This window comes from Lottia gigantea (genome assembly GCF_000327385.1).
Source record: "Lottia gigantea unplaced genomic scaffold LOTGIsca_3, whole genome shotgun sequence".
NCBI lineage: Eukaryota > Metazoa > Mollusca > Gastropoda > Lottiidae > Lottia > Lottia gigantea.
This window is the reverse complement of record NW_008708986.1, coordinates 2339313-2356852: the sequence shown is the minus strand read 5'-3', so window position 1 is coordinate 2356852 and position 17540 is coordinate 2339313. Positions and strand designations below refer to the sequence as shown.

General features: G+C 33.4%; 3 protein-coding genes across 3 annotated transcripts in view; 2 read left to right on the top strand and 1 right to left on the bottom strand.

Moving 5' to 3' along the window:
- Nucleotides 1–1385: 1385 nt before the first annotated feature.
- On the top strand, nucleotides 1386–2442 carry LOTGIDRAFT_104834 (hypothetical protein; the record flags this gene model as incomplete). Its single annotated transcript, XM_009057162.1, has 2 exons — nucleotides 1386–1607; nucleotides 1876–2442. Coding segments are annotated over 2 exons (789 nt in total), but the record flags the coding sequence as incomplete, so codon positions are not given.
- Nucleotides 2443–2605: 163 nt separating this feature from the next.
- LOTGIDRAFT_228559 (hypothetical protein) lies at nucleotides 2606–5940 on the bottom strand. The gene is made up of 4 exons (XM_009057161.1): nucleotides 5700–5940; nucleotides 5074–5203; nucleotides 4725–4836; nucleotides 2606–4105 (listed from the first exon to the last, which is right to left on the bottom strand). Exons 1-4 carry the CDS (start codon nucleotides 5722–5724, stop codon nucleotides 4007–4009), a joined length of 366 nt encoding a protein of 121 aa, XP_009055409.1. The 5' UTR covers nucleotides 5725–5940; the 3' UTR covers nucleotides 2606–4006.
- Nucleotides 5941–12135: 6195 nt separating this feature from the next.
- LOTGIDRAFT_228558 (hypothetical protein) overlaps nucleotides 12136–17540 on the top strand; it is a 19171-nt gene continuing 13766 nt past the window's right edge. The window contains exons 1-9 of the mRNA XM_009057160.1: nucleotides 12136–12289; nucleotides 14109–14565; nucleotides 14757–14866; nucleotides 15257–15364; nucleotides 15702–15835; nucleotides 16073–16147; nucleotides 16383–16514; nucleotides 16852–16954; nucleotides 17234–17335. Coding sequence (XP_009055408.1) covers nucleotides 14112–14565; nucleotides 14757–14866; nucleotides 15257–15364; nucleotides 15702–15835; nucleotides 16073–16147; nucleotides 16383–16514; nucleotides 16852–16954; nucleotides 17234–17335 — 1218 coding nt within the window. The 5' untranslated portion in view covers nucleotides 12136–12289; nucleotides 14109–14111. The remainder of the gene's footprint in view (nucleotides 12290–14108; nucleotides 14566–14756; nucleotides 14867–15256; nucleotides 15365–15701; nucleotides 15836–16072; nucleotides 16148–16382; nucleotides 16515–16851; nucleotides 16955–17233; nucleotides 17336–17540) is intronic.

The following is a 17540-nucleotide window of genomic DNA, read 5'->3' as shown; positions in this document are numbered from 1 at the left end:
TTTCGTCAATAGATTCATACAGAGGATAAGTCGTGTGAAGTATAGTGATATTTAATAACTTCCTTTGAATTGTAATAGACGAAAAATTTTGTTGGTTGATATTAAAAGGTAAGAGTTTTTTGAAATGGTGTATTGGTTCCTTAGTAAGCATTAATCAAGAGATAATTTGTGCAAATGTGAATGGATTATTAGTGGGATGATATTTCTGCTCCAAACATGACTGATTGTAGTGTACATCAACCGATAGTTTTGCAGGACTGGCGTATTCTTGAATGTCATTTATAGTACGTGGTTTGATTAGCCTATTCCTATTTTCGATTTGTAATGTGTACCGCCTGTATCACACAAGGACACAGAGTGCCCTTATAAAGAAGTGATCATATTCCATATTATTGATAACAAACTTATCAATCGATATTAACTTGACATTAGCAAGGTTAGTAACATACTGTTCTGATATCGTTCAATGAAGTGGAAAACCAAACAGTTTGTCGTGGTTTTGAATGAATATTTGAATATTGTATGATCAATTCTATGATATCCTAATTAAAGTCAGAGATTTTATTTGTGCCGGCAGCTTTTTTTTAAAATATATCTTGTAATAATCTACACTGTAATGAATATAAACCAGTACTTTGGAAGGGGACTTGGAGAGGTCAGTTGAATAGATTGAACAAAACCTCACTTATCTTATCAAACTATTCTGGCAACCAATCTACCAATGCTTTCTTTGTCGAATATACTGGAAAAGATTTACAGTGTATAATAACTAAAGATGTTATCTGACAAGAGTGGAGAGCTTAATATACGCTTAAAATATTTTGCATTTTAAAATTACATCAGCTTGAGCTTTACGCCAGGTTGTATATTTTATAACACACCTATTAGGGTTCTTTGAGCACATCTAGTGAAGGAAACATTTTGCTCGTGGAAGCAAAAACTTGAACATCTTTTCAATAGAAAATACTAATAGCACTAGGCTATGGTGAAATTGTCCCAAGTACTTTACCAAGATCCACAGACAAGTCAGGGTCAAGAAAATATCTTGATCAAATATTACTACAATTCGTATTATTCCAGCCATTTGATTTATTGTGACTACGGGACAAGGATTTTAAATATTTAGCCTGTATGGTGATAAATTAATAAGAGTAATTGGAAGGATTACTCGTGAGATTAGAATACAAAGACTAATATCTTCTCTCATAGTTATTAACGGTACATTTAGATACCCTATCATTTCTTTAATCTGTATAACACTGTGTAGTTATTCTATCTGTAGCAGTTAATTTCAACCCGTGTTTATTAGAAATTTTTCATATGAAACTAGTTTCATTTCTTAAACATCATTCTACAGTACATTATGACCGTATTTATTATCATTTTCATTTTATCGTTTCAGGAAAATGTCTAAACCAGAACTAACCGATATCGAAGAATTAGTCAAAATCTGGGCATGGGATAACTTTCTTAAAACTCGATCAAAAGATCATATCAAACTCCGACTTGAAGATATCATTATGGAAGTCAAATGGGCGAAAGTTAGGTTTATTAATGGTACACCAGAATACTCGGATGAAAAGAAACTTGACAAACCCAATTCACAGGTAGGCCTATGTTCTTTATTCTGTTTTGTAGGCTTCTTAGATTTATAATCTAACAATGAGTGCAAATTAAAAAATTCAAATTACAAGAGGCTACATTGTTTACTACATTGTCACTGTTATATATCATATCATGTAAAGGGATATAACACCATCTTCTGACTACAACCCACAAATAAATGGTACAAATCTATCGTCAATCGCCGATTTTGAAGAAATGATAGACAAAACTTTGAATCTTCAATGATCAATTTCCATTCTCTCCTTTCAGGTTGTTTTTAAGTCAACATATGAAAACTGGACAGATCATGAACAAGAACATTCCTTTCAAACAGAAAGAACAACAGTATCAAGCTGTACTACGGAAGTATCTAAGGGCTATTCTAAAGGATTTAGTCTGGAAGTTAAGCTAGGATTACCAGATGAGGTGGCCGGAGCAACAGCAGGGTTTGGACGAGAAGTGAATATGGGGTCAGTAGAGGAGACTTCTCAAGAAGAACACATGACATGGTCTATCAACAGTACCATTAAGGTGCCAAGGAAGCATAAGACAACTGCTGAACTATTGGTACGTGAGCAGGAATTTACGGCTAATTTCAAAATGGATGTTTGCATAAAAGGGCGTGTATTAGTAGTGATAACAAACCTTAAAGACAATAATTCATTTGTTCAATGCATCGAAGGAGATTTTAGTGACATCTTGAAGAAACATGGTGATAGTCGACATTATATCATTGAAAACAAATCTGTGAGATGGCCTCTGGTAGGTAAATGTAAATTTAGATTTGGAATTGAACAACATGTTCAACTTACTGAAAATCCTCTTGGAGAATCATAAACAAGTGTTTCAGGAACATTCAAAATATGTGATGTTAATATAATTTTATGTCAAATAGTGATATTGTGTTTCGTATGTGAGAAAGGTATCCACAAGGGGTTAAAGAACGGGAGCAAAAACTCAGATGCAATGTGCACAAAATAAGTTTTAAAATCCAGTGTTTCAAGCTAGTGTATACAGTTTATTTTCATGGTCATTAAACTTTGTGTTTATAAGTTCTAAAAGGATATGGCCTGAGTATTCAGTCAAATTGAGAGTGCTATCACAGACAAAAATGCAGATTACTGAGTGCAATCCTACATCAACTGTGTGATTTGTTTGTGTTCATGTTTATGTGTTTTCCTTTCAATGGCTTTTTATAAATATTCATTTTAATCTATGTATAAGGTATTGCTAAGAATAATTCTACATAATTTTACAGCTTACTACATAACATTGTTTATATCTTCTATTGGCCTATTTCCAGATTTCCAATCATCAAACAAATATTTTCATCAGGAATCAATGAATTAGAAATCTATTGAGTCAGTCAGTTACTATCTGCATGAGATGGGACTTGTTATTGAGGTTATAGCAAATCCTGTATCAAAAAAACAAAACAATCAGCTATGAGAATATAGAATTGAACTTACCATTACTTAAAGATGATGTTTATAGAGATTCATGAGGTTTCCTAGAAACATGACTATATCAAGACCTATGATAATCAGGTCAAATAATTCTGGAATTTCAGGAACCACAGGTAATTTACATAATGGAAATAAGAGCCATAACTGGCTCATGTACAAAATACCAAAGCTAGAAATCTCTTTGAATCTCCTTAACATTACCTTTTAATATTTTTATAATTTAACCATGGATTGTAAACACAAGATTAAATATTTCATGTTTTTAAAAATTGTATATAGTAAGAACTTATATAATATTTGTATAAAGAGTAAAATTCATAAAAAAAAAACACTATAAACTGACTTAATAAATAATTATAACAGAATTCTTCTCAGATCTTACTTTAAATGAAAAGATATCTTACTAACTTTCATGCAAGGCCAAAAATTTCTTACTTGAACTACTTACATTTTAGACATATTTGAATAATCACATTTTTCAAAAAGTCTGAGTGCAGTTTACTTACAAAACCTGCATGGTTTGATATACCAAATAAAAAATATTCATGAGTAAAAACTGAGCAAAATAAATTATTAACACCAATTACCTCTTATCAAAGCATAATAATATACATCAAATTAAAAATCTTTAACTTTAATAAAATTTAAATAAAAAAGAATTAATAAAATGAAATGTAGAATATGAAAAATGTTACATGTTATGCATTGTTGAGTTATTCAGTACATGATATTCATACAGGTTTTCAGCACTATATCCCTGTACAATGATATCACAAAAAAAAAAATCAGGACTGTTAAATTGAGTTCAGCCATGCCAGAAAAAATAAGCAGATCTACATTATTTTATAAATATCAAGCTTGTGAAAGTGTCAATTGTTAAAAATATAAAATATCACTATTAAATTTCCCTTTCCTGTCTACAAAGCAATGTTAATCTAATCATCACTCTGTTCAAGTCCTGACTGTGATAACTGAACAGCCCATGATCCCTCTTCTTCTTTCTTTAAAGTTAAAATAACTTGGTCTTTCTTGTACTAAAATTAAGAAGACAAAACCATATAGAACAAAGATTAGTTTAATATTAATACTTACTTACTATAATCTGTGCCTCTTAATAGGAAAAAATGAAATGAAATGAATGGAGTTTTATGTCCTACTCTTCTGCACCTTGTGGGCTAATGAAGACGGGCAACGCCATGCAGGGCGTCATGAGGGAAATTTTGCCAGGACAGCGGCATTAGCCTGCTCTTTTTCGATTTCCAACTGTCGTGGGATCTTTAACGTGCACAGCCTGTAGCACACGAGGCCTCGGTATATTGTCCCATCCAAATAATAGACGCTTTTTCCATGTCAGCCCCTCTTACCTGCATCACTGACAAGGGGAAACCGGGTTGAAAAATCCGAAGGTATTATCTCGATCTATGCCAGGATTGAACCCTGGACCTTCAGGTTAGAGAGCAAGCGTCTAACTCACTCATGCCTCTTAATCAACTTTCATAATATTATGTATCTAGGTATGTCTACATGGCTAATGAGTATATAATGTAATAATAAATTAGGAAGACAATATTTGCAATATAAATTGGACTGAAATTATTGAACAGTTTACTCTTTTTTTTTTTAACTATTATACAAATAGAGGATTACACATACATCAACAGTACAAGCATCTTTATCAATCAGCCCTGGTAATTTCTTTATTGTTTGTTTATATATCTTTGGCACTCCATTTTTGCCCTTGATCTCAGCAGTAACCTCAAATGATCTGAAATAAGATTAGAACAGCCTTCCAAAATAAAGATAATTCTATGATGTTTCGTAAATTGTAATTCTAATACTTTATTCAGTCAGACATGTTAAAGAAAATTTCATCATGCTTCTTTTTTAATACAAATTATCCATATAAATTGTCATCTCAAGCTGAAAATGCCATTTTTAGTCCATTCCAAATTAAGTACCAATTGTATAATATCTACTTGAACCTTGAATCCAAAAAGATTACCTTTCTCCAAATACTACGTCTACAGTTCCATTTTTCGGTTTAGCCTTTTTAAAGATTCCTTTTGTAATCTGCAAGCCAGTAACAACTAAAGCAACACGAGCTGTAGTTAAGTCTATATCTTCTGAAGTTACTGAAAAACAACAAGCAAACTGTCAATAATCCTTATCTTCCATCCTCCCACCCCCTGCATGTTCCTTTAGCAACAGTACAATGATTATTCACATCTAACATCATTATCAGCATAACGTTTCTAACGGAACATGACCCCACTGATGATCCTGATGTAAACATTTGGTGAATCTTTATATCAGATTTGTTAGTGTGACTCATAGGGCCTTTTCCTCCAAATCTCAAGAGGATTGTGACTAGCTATCTATCCTATATTATATTCACAGTACAAAGAAAGTGGTTGATAAGATTTTTTTTTTAAACTTTAAAAATTTGGGTGGGGTTGCAAAGTAGATCTATAATCTTTTTTTAGGACGGTCTTTTTGGATTGATATTGATAGGCCTATAGTATTAATAATTTAGGCCACAGTATAAAATTCAATTGGGTAGCCTAGTTCACGAATAAGTACGTTGTCTGGGCTTAGAGCAAAGAAGTCCTATGCCTACAATATACATACCTACGGGCACTTCGAAGTCAGCCATTTTTAAGTAACTCTTTTCTTGGATCTAATCAAATCTGTGGTGCATTTACAATTCAATCGTTAGCTTTGATTCGACAGACACTTCCTGTAAAGGTGTGTTCACTTTCAGTTCATTGTTGCCATGAACAAAGGTATATAATTGAAATAATAAGCTATTGTTATTTCTTTTTTCAAGTAATCACTATTTCCTGGAGATTAAATATATAAAGTTGTCTCCCTTCCTTCGTAGTCACGATTTCCCAGACTGGCTATAGTAGAAAGATTTATGGAAGGGTTTCATTGCCAAAATTACTTAGGCTGCAAAGGCAAATTACAGATGGGTCATAAATAGATTACAAGAATTTTTCAATGATGGAAGTTTTGGTATCTAGGCTACCATAATTTTATTGGTAACTGTCTTGATATCTTTTGGACCTCATGCCTGTAAATCACGATTTTTTCTGTTCATTACGTCGTTATGAAACCACGTAGATAGATCAGAGAAAATCACAAAAATCATAATTATCATAAGCCTAATCATAATCGTTTGTAAATTCTTAAATGTCAGATATCTTGAAAAAATGTTGTAAATAGTTTTTGGCCATGCAGATACAAGTAATTCTGAGACTTGGGTTGAGAATTTAACGCCCGATCAGATCAATAAAAATCCGTTCAAGCAAGACAATTCCGTTAGTCAAAATCTCGTACAAAGCATGACATAATCAAGGGTAAAAATATTATAGTAGTGGATTTCGCCAAAGAGAAGTACCATCAGGTGTTTCAAAATGAGTAAGCCTCGTCTGTTTTGCGCTCCACTACTATCTAGGTCAACGCCATGAGATACAATCAGATCAATATGCCTGAACGGCTGCAAGAAACAGATTTGTAATATTTGTCCAGAAGTTCGCTATAACGACCATAAAGTTCCTAACGACCATAAAGTTCCCTAAATGAAGTCTGAAGTCTATGTGTCAAGTATCCCTGCTTAAGCAATTTCAAAGTCAAAACTCGACCTCTGGCCAAACAGTCTTCATAATGTGAACAAGCCCTGGCATAGTGGATGAGTTGTGAAACGTATATGCCAAGTGACTGAGGTGAGTAAACACGTCTAACACGTCAGTCCAATTGACTGAGGTATGTTACTGCAGATGAATTGAAAATTTACAATAGGAAAATGAAAGTCATCACGTTTGTCATATGAGTCGGACACAAAGATCGTGATTGTTGACAATTATCACCAATCTGTGGCAACTCAATAGCCGGTCTAGGTAATAAAAAGCGCTGGGCTTTTCAATCATTGGGAAATAAATATTCCGTCGATATTAATCAAAATAGGCATGTAATGGTACGCTGCTTTCATTTTGTTCACGTTCGCAAACAGCGTCATAACGAGTGATTTTACTACGATAACTGCAGGGGCATTCCTGATTGGACAATATTCAGCTATGTATACGTAAATTTTCTCATTTGTATTTCCACGGTCATGAGGAAGTATGGCGAATGGGGGAGTGGTTTGAACATGATGGCCTATCCTATTCATTCATAAATGTCGATGAGGACAAACCATATCGATTTCACACATTTAGACCGGCTATCAGTTTTATACATAAACAAACTAATTCAAATACCCCCGATTTGGTTTGGTACAACTTCCCCTAACCCCCATGAAAAAATTATATTTTCTTTTTACCAAAGTTCTATCTAATGGTTAAAACACATTATAAAATGATTCACTGGGGCCCTACTAACCACATCATTATATGTCCTTTTTAAAGAAAATGAGGCCCTATGTCATCTATGACAGTTTAAGAGGGTCCAATTTGAGTAGCCTACATGAGCATTTTTAAGACTAACTAACTGCAGAGGGCAACATAGTAGACCTACCTTTGTCTTGAGGCTAATCCTCCGTCAGTTCATTAACAGTCATTAAATTGACTTAAAATGAATGCGGGGGTGGGTCTGTTAAAAAAAAATTCTCAGAGAAGAGCCCCAACCAACTTAAGTTTAGGACTCCTCTCATCACGTTGTGACATTGATTCCACAGTTAATTGTACTGAAGCAATGAACAGTATCTATTTACTACGCATGGTATATTACACCAAGGTGGCTTTAGACTTTACTGAAACTATTCTAAAAGGAGTTTTATTTTAACAAATGATTCGATATTGTGAGTTGGTGAAACATATATTTTTGTTCTAATTTTCTTCATAAAAAAAGCGAGCTATAATTATTAGCGAACATTTTCACTTCGTTGTTTGAATGTTAATGGAGATAAAATGGGCGTCAAAGGCTTTCTTTTTTTAGAAATCGCCAAACTCACACATTAGTCTGAAGGGAAATTGGTTGCACACAGCTCAAACTAAACAGAAAGAAGACGCAATGCGCGGTAGCGAAGGCAGCGAGCTAGGTGTAAAAATAGGGGCTTAATTGATGGGGGAGGGGGAATGACGGGGTTGAGATTTCAAATTGTAAACCACTGTGAAAGCACCAATCTGCTGTGGAGGATCTGAGTGTGTACTCCACAAGAAAAATATAGAAGACGGTGATCGATGCGCTACCACATATTTTTGGGGAAAAAATTCATAAAATCATACTGTGAAATATCTTCGGAATGAAGAGCTTAGCTTACATAATCAGTGTTCACAGCTCATCGTCGAAATTTGAGCCGTCAAAGCCGTGTGTATCCATAATTGTTCACGTTTTAAAGTTAAAACTTCGACCAGAATTTCAGCGAGACTATTGCCATATATAGAAAACACATATTTTATTATAGAAATAGACAGTGAAATTTCTAGTTCGAGGTATATTTGAAGGGATTATAGATTTTCATGCGTCTATTTATACTGCTGTTCTATTATACTGTTAGTCTTTGGTAGGCTTAGTTACTTCTGAGACATCTTCGGTACTGACTTGATTTTTGATTTTTGGGATGCGCATGGTTATTTAACTGGTTGCAGGTCATACAATTTTACAACATTGTGCTAGGTTTTCATCTTTCCAGGCTTTGGTTATGTTGGATTTGAACTGGTTATTTGTTTCTGAATTTACAACAAAGTTTGGCAGTCGTGTTCCATAGCTTAACTATTCTGGTACTGAAGAAATGCTTTTTGACATAACACATGAGTTTGTTTTCTGATGAAAGTTCTAGAAGGGTTGGATTGGCACAGATGTCTTGTTTGCTGATGTATCTGTAAACCTGAATGGCATCGATTCTTTTCCTCCTGCATCAGAAAGTGGGAATTCCAAGAATTCATAGTCTTTCTGGGTAGGTTTTATGTTTCAGCTCTGCTATTAATTTTGTTGTTCTTCTCTGGATATTCTCAATAGTTGTGATGTCTTTCTTGTTTATTGGATGCCAAATGGCGACTGCATACTCCAAAGGAGGATTTGTAAAGCGGAACAAGCATCTCTTGGTTGATGTCCATGCGTCTATGTCTATGCATCATTGGTTTTGTCGCAAACCTGAAGATCCAGGGTTCAAACTCGGCATTGGTCGAGATTATACCTTTGGATTTTTAAACGCAGTTTCCCCTGTCAGTAATGCAGGTAAGAGGGGCTGACATCGAAAAAGCGTCGTTTGGGTGAGACAATAAACGCTGCAGGCTACAGTGCACGTTAAAGATCTCTCGACAGTTGAAAATCATATCCCGATAAAAATTTCCCTCATTACACCCTGCATGACGTTGCCCGTCTTCATTAGACCACATGGTGCAAAAAAGAGGACGTAAAACTCCATTCATTTCATTTTTTGATTATTTTTGGCTACCTGTCACGCGTGGTAAATATCTCCTGCCTTAAATGAAACCGGTACTGTATCGCACCATAGAACTGTATACAGCATGATCACACGTGACAAATCTATGCATGTTTTCAAGTTAAATTCTTAAACTGTTATTGTCATTTGCAGAAAGATAGCAAAGCAAACTATGAATTCATAATCATTTCCTCAGTGCCGGTTTACTTCAGTCGTGCTAAATCTACTTGCACTTGCAGTTTATTTCCGGACTATTTCATCAATCCGGAAATTGATTGGTGGATTACGTTTTGAGTAGCCAATCAAATATTGTTTGTACTTTGCGTTATGACCTTCACTCTTATACAATGGCGGCTTACATCTTAAGACATGGAAGATGTAAATTTAAATAGAACTGGTAATTAATTTTATAGGCTGTCCAACCATATAAGGAATCATACAGTCAACTGCTTAACTGGTATGAATTTAAAGAATTTCAGTAGAAATTAACGCATATACATGTATGTTTGGCTAGCATTATATTTACAAGTAATAATGTAATACCGTATGTTGTAAAGCAATGATGAAGAGGGATTTCATTTTATAACTAGTGGTGTAACCTATTTTCGTGGATATAAGGATTCAACACCGAATTTCGTAAAAGTTAAAAAACCGAAAAAAAAAATTCATGTCTTAGATGTTTCCTCAGATATTCTACAAAATAATTAAAATTGGTTTATTTCGATTTTCTTTATGAATCCTTCACTTTGACCCATATTTCATGAGCAACCAACTCGGCAATGGCAGCAGAATGCTTCACCTATTTTCGTGTACATTGTTTGATCTATAAATAAGTCTAGAAAAACACGTTGTATGAATACCGGGTAGTATAATTAACTTCTCTTAGTATTTATCTTTAAGATAAATTCATTATAACTAGTGACAATTCCTTCTAGGAACCACGATTTTAAAATAAAATAGTGACTGACACAATAAGATACGTAGCGTGATTTATAGCTAAAAGTCAATGAGACAACATAAGAATATGGTCCACTTTGTGTTCCATAGAAATTTTCTGCTGACACAGAATCCGCTAGTTGATCACGTGACTTCATTCGTTTGAATATATTCTAGCAGACGACACTTGGAATTCCGATTACCGCTTGGGATTATAAGGAAATTCGGGCGGTAAAAAATGGTGACGTTTGATAATAAGTGAAATCCGCCATTTTGTATTTGTCAAAGTATACATTATTACACTTTACCTTGCTTGAAACTACTGGATTCATTCTACTAGCTGATATTGTAGAGAAAACCCATGTTTATCAAAACAAACTAATGCGGAGGTTGCGCAAGGTCGCTCATTAAATTATTTATTCTTTCCGGAAAACCACGAATAATAGGTTTCCACGAAATTAGGTTACTTGACTGTAATTATTGTAATATAACAAATTTGACTATATAGAGATATATCTGTTTATCTTTCAGGAAAATATGTATTAAACAAAAAATTAGGCCTCTGTTATAATTAATGTGCAATCATGAAATTACGGGAAATTAATCGAAGATATTGGATGAAAAATACACTTGTTGATAGATATGCTAAAATCTTTAAAGCATCAGTTTTTCTTGGAATAATAGGTTTGATTTACACTTTACGGTAAGTAAGCATAAAAATGATTATCAACATTAACACAGTCTGACAGACTGATGCATGTTGTCTAAATTATTATTGAGCCCACAAGCTTGTAATACAGTGGTGTAACCTATTTTCGTGGATATAAGGATTCAACACCGAATTTCGTCAAAGTTAAAAACAAAAGGAAAAATTTTTTTATGTCTTAGAGGTTTCCTCAGATATTCTACCAAATAATTAAAATTGGTTTATTTCGATTTTCTTAATGAATCCTTCACTTTGACCCATATTTCATGAGCAACCAACTCGGCAACGGCGGCAGAATGCCTCACCTATTTTCGTGTACAATGTTTGATCTATAAATAAGTCTAAAAACACGTTGTATAGATACCGGGTGGTATAATTAACTTCTCTTAGTATTTATCTTTAATATCAATTCATTATAACTAGTGACAATTCCTTCAAAGAACCACGATTTAAAAAAAAAATAGTGACTGACAAAATAAGATACGTAGTGTGATTTATTGCTAAAAGTCACTGAAACAACATAAGAATATGGTCCACTTTGTGTTCCATAGAACTGCTGACACAGAATCCGCTGGTTGATCACGTGACTTCATTCGTTGGAATTTATTCTAGCAGACGATACTTGGAATTCCGATTACTGCTTGGGATTATAAGGAAATTCGGCCGATAAAAAGTGGTGATATTTGGTAATAAGTGAAATCCGCCATTTTGTATTTGTCAAAGTATACATTAATACATTTTACCTTGCTTGAAACTACTGGATTCATTCTACAAGCTGATATTGTAGAGAAAACCCTGTTTATCAAAACAAACTAATGCGGAGGTTGCGCAAGGTCACTCATGTAAATTATTAATCCTTTCCGGAAATCCACGAATAATAGGTTTCCACGAAATTAGGTTACTTGACTGTATAAATTTTTCGGCATTCAAATGAAATTTATATTTTGACTAAAATTTGATTCCTTCAATAGGAAATTTCATAAGAATTAATATTTTTCATTCTTCGCCTCTAAATTTCAGTTATTTTGATATAAGAGCAACAAGAATTCAGGAATTAGATAAGGCTTACATCGAGAGATTGATGCGTACCAATGAAAAACTACTTAAAGCTATGAGAAGATCACCAGAAAAAGAAGTTGGGGACAGTCAAAAAGTGTCTGTGTCTGATGTATCTTCCAAATAAAAGAATAGGTATGGTAATTCAAAGTAATTTAATGTTTCAATATTTTCCAGGATTATCAGATAATCCTTGGCAAAACCTTGATTTTTCTGACATACTCTTTTAACTATTTAAAACTTACTTAAATGATATAAGAACCAAAACCAACAAAAAATCTGTTTTAGTCATTTTTTTCTTAAAGGAAGAGCTACCTTAATGATGAAATTCAAGTTTCTGGGTGGAAATTCTTTAAAAAGATAACAATTTTTCAATTTTTTACCTATGGAATCAAACAAAATAACTGTTTTGACATTACGAATTAATTTGGGCCGCAATTTTGATATGGCTTAGACTTGGGCTGGGCAATAATACTGAAATCAAGGTATTTACTTAATGTTGTAATATTGCTTGATTAAAAATTACCAAATTTAGCAGGTGACTTTAAACTTGAAACATGATATTAAAGACCTCAGTGTTTTTAAAGACATTTATTGTTTTTTGTGACATGAAAAAGAAACATCATATTGTTTCCGAAACCAGTAAAAACCATACTTAAGAAATATTGCGGCATAATATAAGGCGCCATGTGGGAATTAAATTATTTGACAAAATTATTTGAAATAAGCAGATTATATGGAAATAAATGATTTTGTGCAGTCAAGATTATTTGGAAATCATCAGTTTTGACCATTTTCATTGTATACAAACCAGTCATTATTGTTTCAAACAATGAATCGCTACTATTTAATTGTATTCATCTAATCAAACATTATAATTTCATAGTTAATGATTGTTTATCAAAATAAGAAAAATCATTTGATTGTTTCCATCCCATGCATTGCAACATTTTTTATGGTTTGGAAAATTTCATTATTTCCATCCAATGAGTTTAAGTAGTATATTTGTTTTCAAATAAGCAATTTGGACGATTTCCTGGTTTGGAAACCATGATTTTTCTTATTTTGATTGTTTAATAAACAATCATTAACTATGAAATTATAATTTTAATTAGATGAGTACAATAGAATAGTAGCGATTCATTGTTTGAAACAATAATGACTGGCTTGTATACAATGAAAATGGTCAGCATTTCAAATTCTCTAAACTCACTTTTCCTTTTTTATACGTCCACATCTCTCTATGTGGATGTATATTGTGTCGGCACACCTGTCTGTCCCTCCATCAACATTTGCTTGTAAACGCTCTAAAAACAAGATTTGTTGATGGAATCAAATGAAATTCGGTATGTGTATACATATTCATAAAACAAAGATCAAGTTCGAATTTGAACTACTTTCGACCGTTAGAAGCAGAGTTATTGCCCTTGCCCCAAAATCTTGAATATGTTATTACTCTCTTAGTTTTCAACCGACTTTGATGAAACTTAAAATGGATGTTATTGGACCTAAATCGAAAGGTTTTAGAAAGTTTAGTTTACTTCTGATTAAATATAAGGCTTTTTCAAAATTTAGGCCTCTTACGTCAGTTTTGAAGAGTTATCGCCCTTTAACCTCTATACAGTAAGTGTTTCTATCAACATCAATTGCTCTTAAACACTCTAAAAACTAGAGTGTTTGAAGGAATCAAATGAAATTAGCTATGTGCATACATATTCATGAAATGAAGATCCGTCCGTCCGTCTATCCCTCCGTTAACATTTGCTTGTAAACGCTCTAAAAAAGTTCGAATTTGAGCTATTTTTGACCGTAAGAAGCAGAGTCATTGCCCTTGCCCCAAAATCTTGAATATTTACCATCCGCATGCCATTGTGGGCGTATATGGCTGTGGTCCACTATCTTTTTATACCTAATTTAACATACATGTATATTTGTTTTTTCTGTATTTTATCAGACAATGGCAATGGAATGTTCATCATCAACTCCAGACAAAAATGATGAAAATACTCTCAAGATAGTGAAAGATAACGCAAAACACTCTCACAGTAAAACTTTAGTGAAGAAGGCCAAGTTGTCTTTATTCAAAAAATCATGTGTCGCTAAATCCCTGAACCCTGATGTTGACCTTGATGAAACGGGTCAATTTCAGGAAAATCAGGCTTCAGACTTCAGGATCCATATTAAGCCAGTCAGAAAACCACAGAAAGGTGTTCACTCTAAACAAGAAGTTCTTGATCAAAGAGAAGGAACCCTGAATGTTTTTAAGGAAATAATTAAAGGAGAAATAAATGTTGATGGAAGTGAACAGGCCTGTCCAACATGTCGAGAGTCAATTCCATCCTCTCAGATGCCCTCACATATTAGTTTGTGTCTTAAAGAACAGTTTACATTGGTCAGAACAAACAGTCAAGGTAATATAATTATTAGGTCATCTTTGAACGATCCTACGATATAGGAATTCATTGTTTAACAACTCACTGCAGAAGTAAGGTCTTTGTATGCTAATTTGAAATTTTTAATAAAAGGGCCCCCTTTCGAGTCCTTAAGGACTTCTGAACCATTTTGATCAGGCAGGTGCAGGAAAGTTACCATTTAATTTCAGATAACAATGAAAAGAGTAAAGATTATCAGTTATGTCAGATATGCCAGAAAGACATTTCACACATGAATTCAACTCGTCGTTCACAGCATGTAAATCACTGCATGGATCAGGTCTGTAACTATTCTGATATTACTCTGATAAGATACAACAAAATAATTTATTCTCTATCATAAGCATACGGGCCGAAGACCTGTTGGAAGGGTGGGAGACTGATTTGCCCAACAATTTTGAAGGATTGAGCTGTCCGGCGAGGCATGACTGATCACAGAAGGCACAAGTCTGTGAAAACACTACTTGTCTGCCTGAGGTTTTTAGGTCACTGCCCAAAAAGATAATATTTGGGGAAACAGCTGCCCACCTCTCCTACGCCTATGATCTCCATCAAACATTCTTTATTAAACGACTCTGGAGCAGATGACAGCAACAGATGGAATTATGGAATGCTCTGAAAACCAATATTTTATAGCTTATCAATTTATTCAAGACATCTGATATTTCAGAGAGAAGCAGGACTAAAAGAGGAAGAAAATAAAAAACGTTTATTGACAGAAGCTAAGACAGCCATTTTAGATTGTCCTGTTTGTGGGAAAGCTCTTAAAACAGCACAGGTTTGTATTGAGCCCTATTCCACAAAAAATCTTCAAATAAGAATTTGTCTGAAGTGTAGAATTTAGCATTGAGAAATATCATATTTATGACAAAATTGATTGTAAGATTTTTCGTGGAAAGGAGCCCAGAATTGTAAATTGTTATCATTGAACCGAAAAAGGAATACAGACCTCTAAGTATCAGCTATACCATCTATTGCAACATATTTCTATATACTTAGAGTACTTGTCAGATTTAAAATTCAATCGTTTTGAGAAAATTTACAGTAAATTAAACTGGCTTATTTCTTTTTTTAAACATTGCCATATCATCATTTGAAGTACTGTTATATTTTAGTCGAGAAAAAGTCACATGAAGAAATGTTCTGTTAAAATGAGTGTAACAACTGAGAAACTACTTGCTTTAATTAAGAATCAAGAAGAAGAGAGAAATGTAGAAATTGCTGCAGGTGTTATACCTAATTCATTACGGTAATTCTGTTTGTTATGTTCCCTTAACAGTAATATATATATACTGGGAGTTTTGTAATTTTCGTATGTGTTTCGTGAAAACTTAACCAGATTAATGTCACAAATGTTATAGAAATGCACCAGAGCCTTTCCTATCCATATAATTTATCTCTTAATAAGTTAACTTATCTACTCATTTAACACATTACATTGGTATTTAATATACATGATACCATTATTTTAGCTTGTGTATTTTAGGTTATTAAGGCTAAAATCAGCGGCACCTGCCTCTAATGAAGATAAGAGATCCAAACGTGTGACTGAACCGAAAAAGTATGTTTGCTTTTCTTATACAGATAGTGTCCATCACAAATCTAAATACATGAGGAGTCCATCTTATGTTAATACATTTTTGATATGCAATATTTTTTGTTAATAATATATAGATGGTTGTTTTCAAAACAGATATTTTTAAAATGGTGGTGAACTTATTTCTTTGAATTAATCTTAGTCAAAGACAACTTTTTGACAACAATTTTTATTAATATTCATCTTCTTTCTATTCCAGTAAATTAGATGAACAAACACAACTTGCTTTAGCGTTATCTACATCTATTGCTGAACAGCAGCATATACAAGATCAAGCTATTGTTGGTCAGAAACAAACAAATCAAGGCAAGAAGTCTAGAAATAGAAAAAAGTAAGTTATAATGTTCATTTTAAAATTCATTCTTATGTATAATTTTACCATTTTTTTATGTAGAATTTATATACTCAAACTCAGCTATTCAGGTCACTGATTACTAACCCAGACAAGCAGAGCGTTAAATTAGGCTAATATATTAGGTCTTCACTAGATGATAGACATTTTAGAGGAAGAAAAATCTTAGCCAGTAACAGATGTACAAAGGGCTTGTCATCACTTTTTCTCTAGAAATTTCTCTCCTTGCATTGCGTCTCATTTTGCAAAACGTGTGCAAATCAGTACAGCATACAAGTGAAATTGATTTTTTGGATTCTCCAATTTTCTATTTTAGTTGTGCTGAAGATATACCTTTGATTCTTAAGTTGAATAGAGAAGAAGCCAAAAGAAGAATTGCTGATAGAGTAACACAACTTCTACTTCCAAAAACACCACAGGTAACACATTCTTCATTAGACATGTTTGTGATTTTTTAAAGAGCTGCATTGGCTGAGCATGTTATGTGCCAGCTAGAATAGTATCTTGAGCCTATTTCCATCGGTAAGTGATTCAAGATGGAAATTTTGACGTGAGGAAAAGCTTTGTGTTATGTTGAAATTAAAACTCGAGACCCTTACCCTATGTAAGTAAGTTAATCTTTTCTAATAATTTAAATGAATGTTTTGAGAACTTAATTTACATTTCTCTTTATTATATATCATTATTATTTTCCTTAGAATAGCCAAGAGAATATAGTAGTTACTCCCCCTGATTCAAGTAGACTTGATTTAACTGACATGTCTGTAGAATGTGAAATATTTAGATCAAATTTGCTACAGGTGAGCTAATTCAAAATCAACCTCTATCACCTATTGCATTGCTATTTGTAAGTCAAGCGACCACTAGTACATTCCAATTCTTCTTATGATTATCCAAGATTGAATTTATCATAATGATCCTCGGAATCAAATTGTATAGTTTTGCATGAGAATTTCTGCCAAATATATTAATTGGGGGGGGGGGGGGGGGGGGGGGGGGGGGGGG

Coding starts and splice junctions, on each gene's coding strand:
- LOTGIDRAFT_228559 (XM_009057161.1), bottom strand. CDS start 5,724: ATGGCTGACTTCGAAGTGCCCGTAG. Junction 4,837..5,073: donor GACGTAGTATTTGGAGAAAG/GTAATCTTTTTG, acceptor ATCTTATTTCAG/ATCATTTGAGGTTACTGCTG. Junction 4,106..4,724: donor AAGATGCTTGTACTGTTGAT/GTATGTGTAATC, acceptor TCTTAATTTTAG/TACAAGAAAGACCAAGTTAT.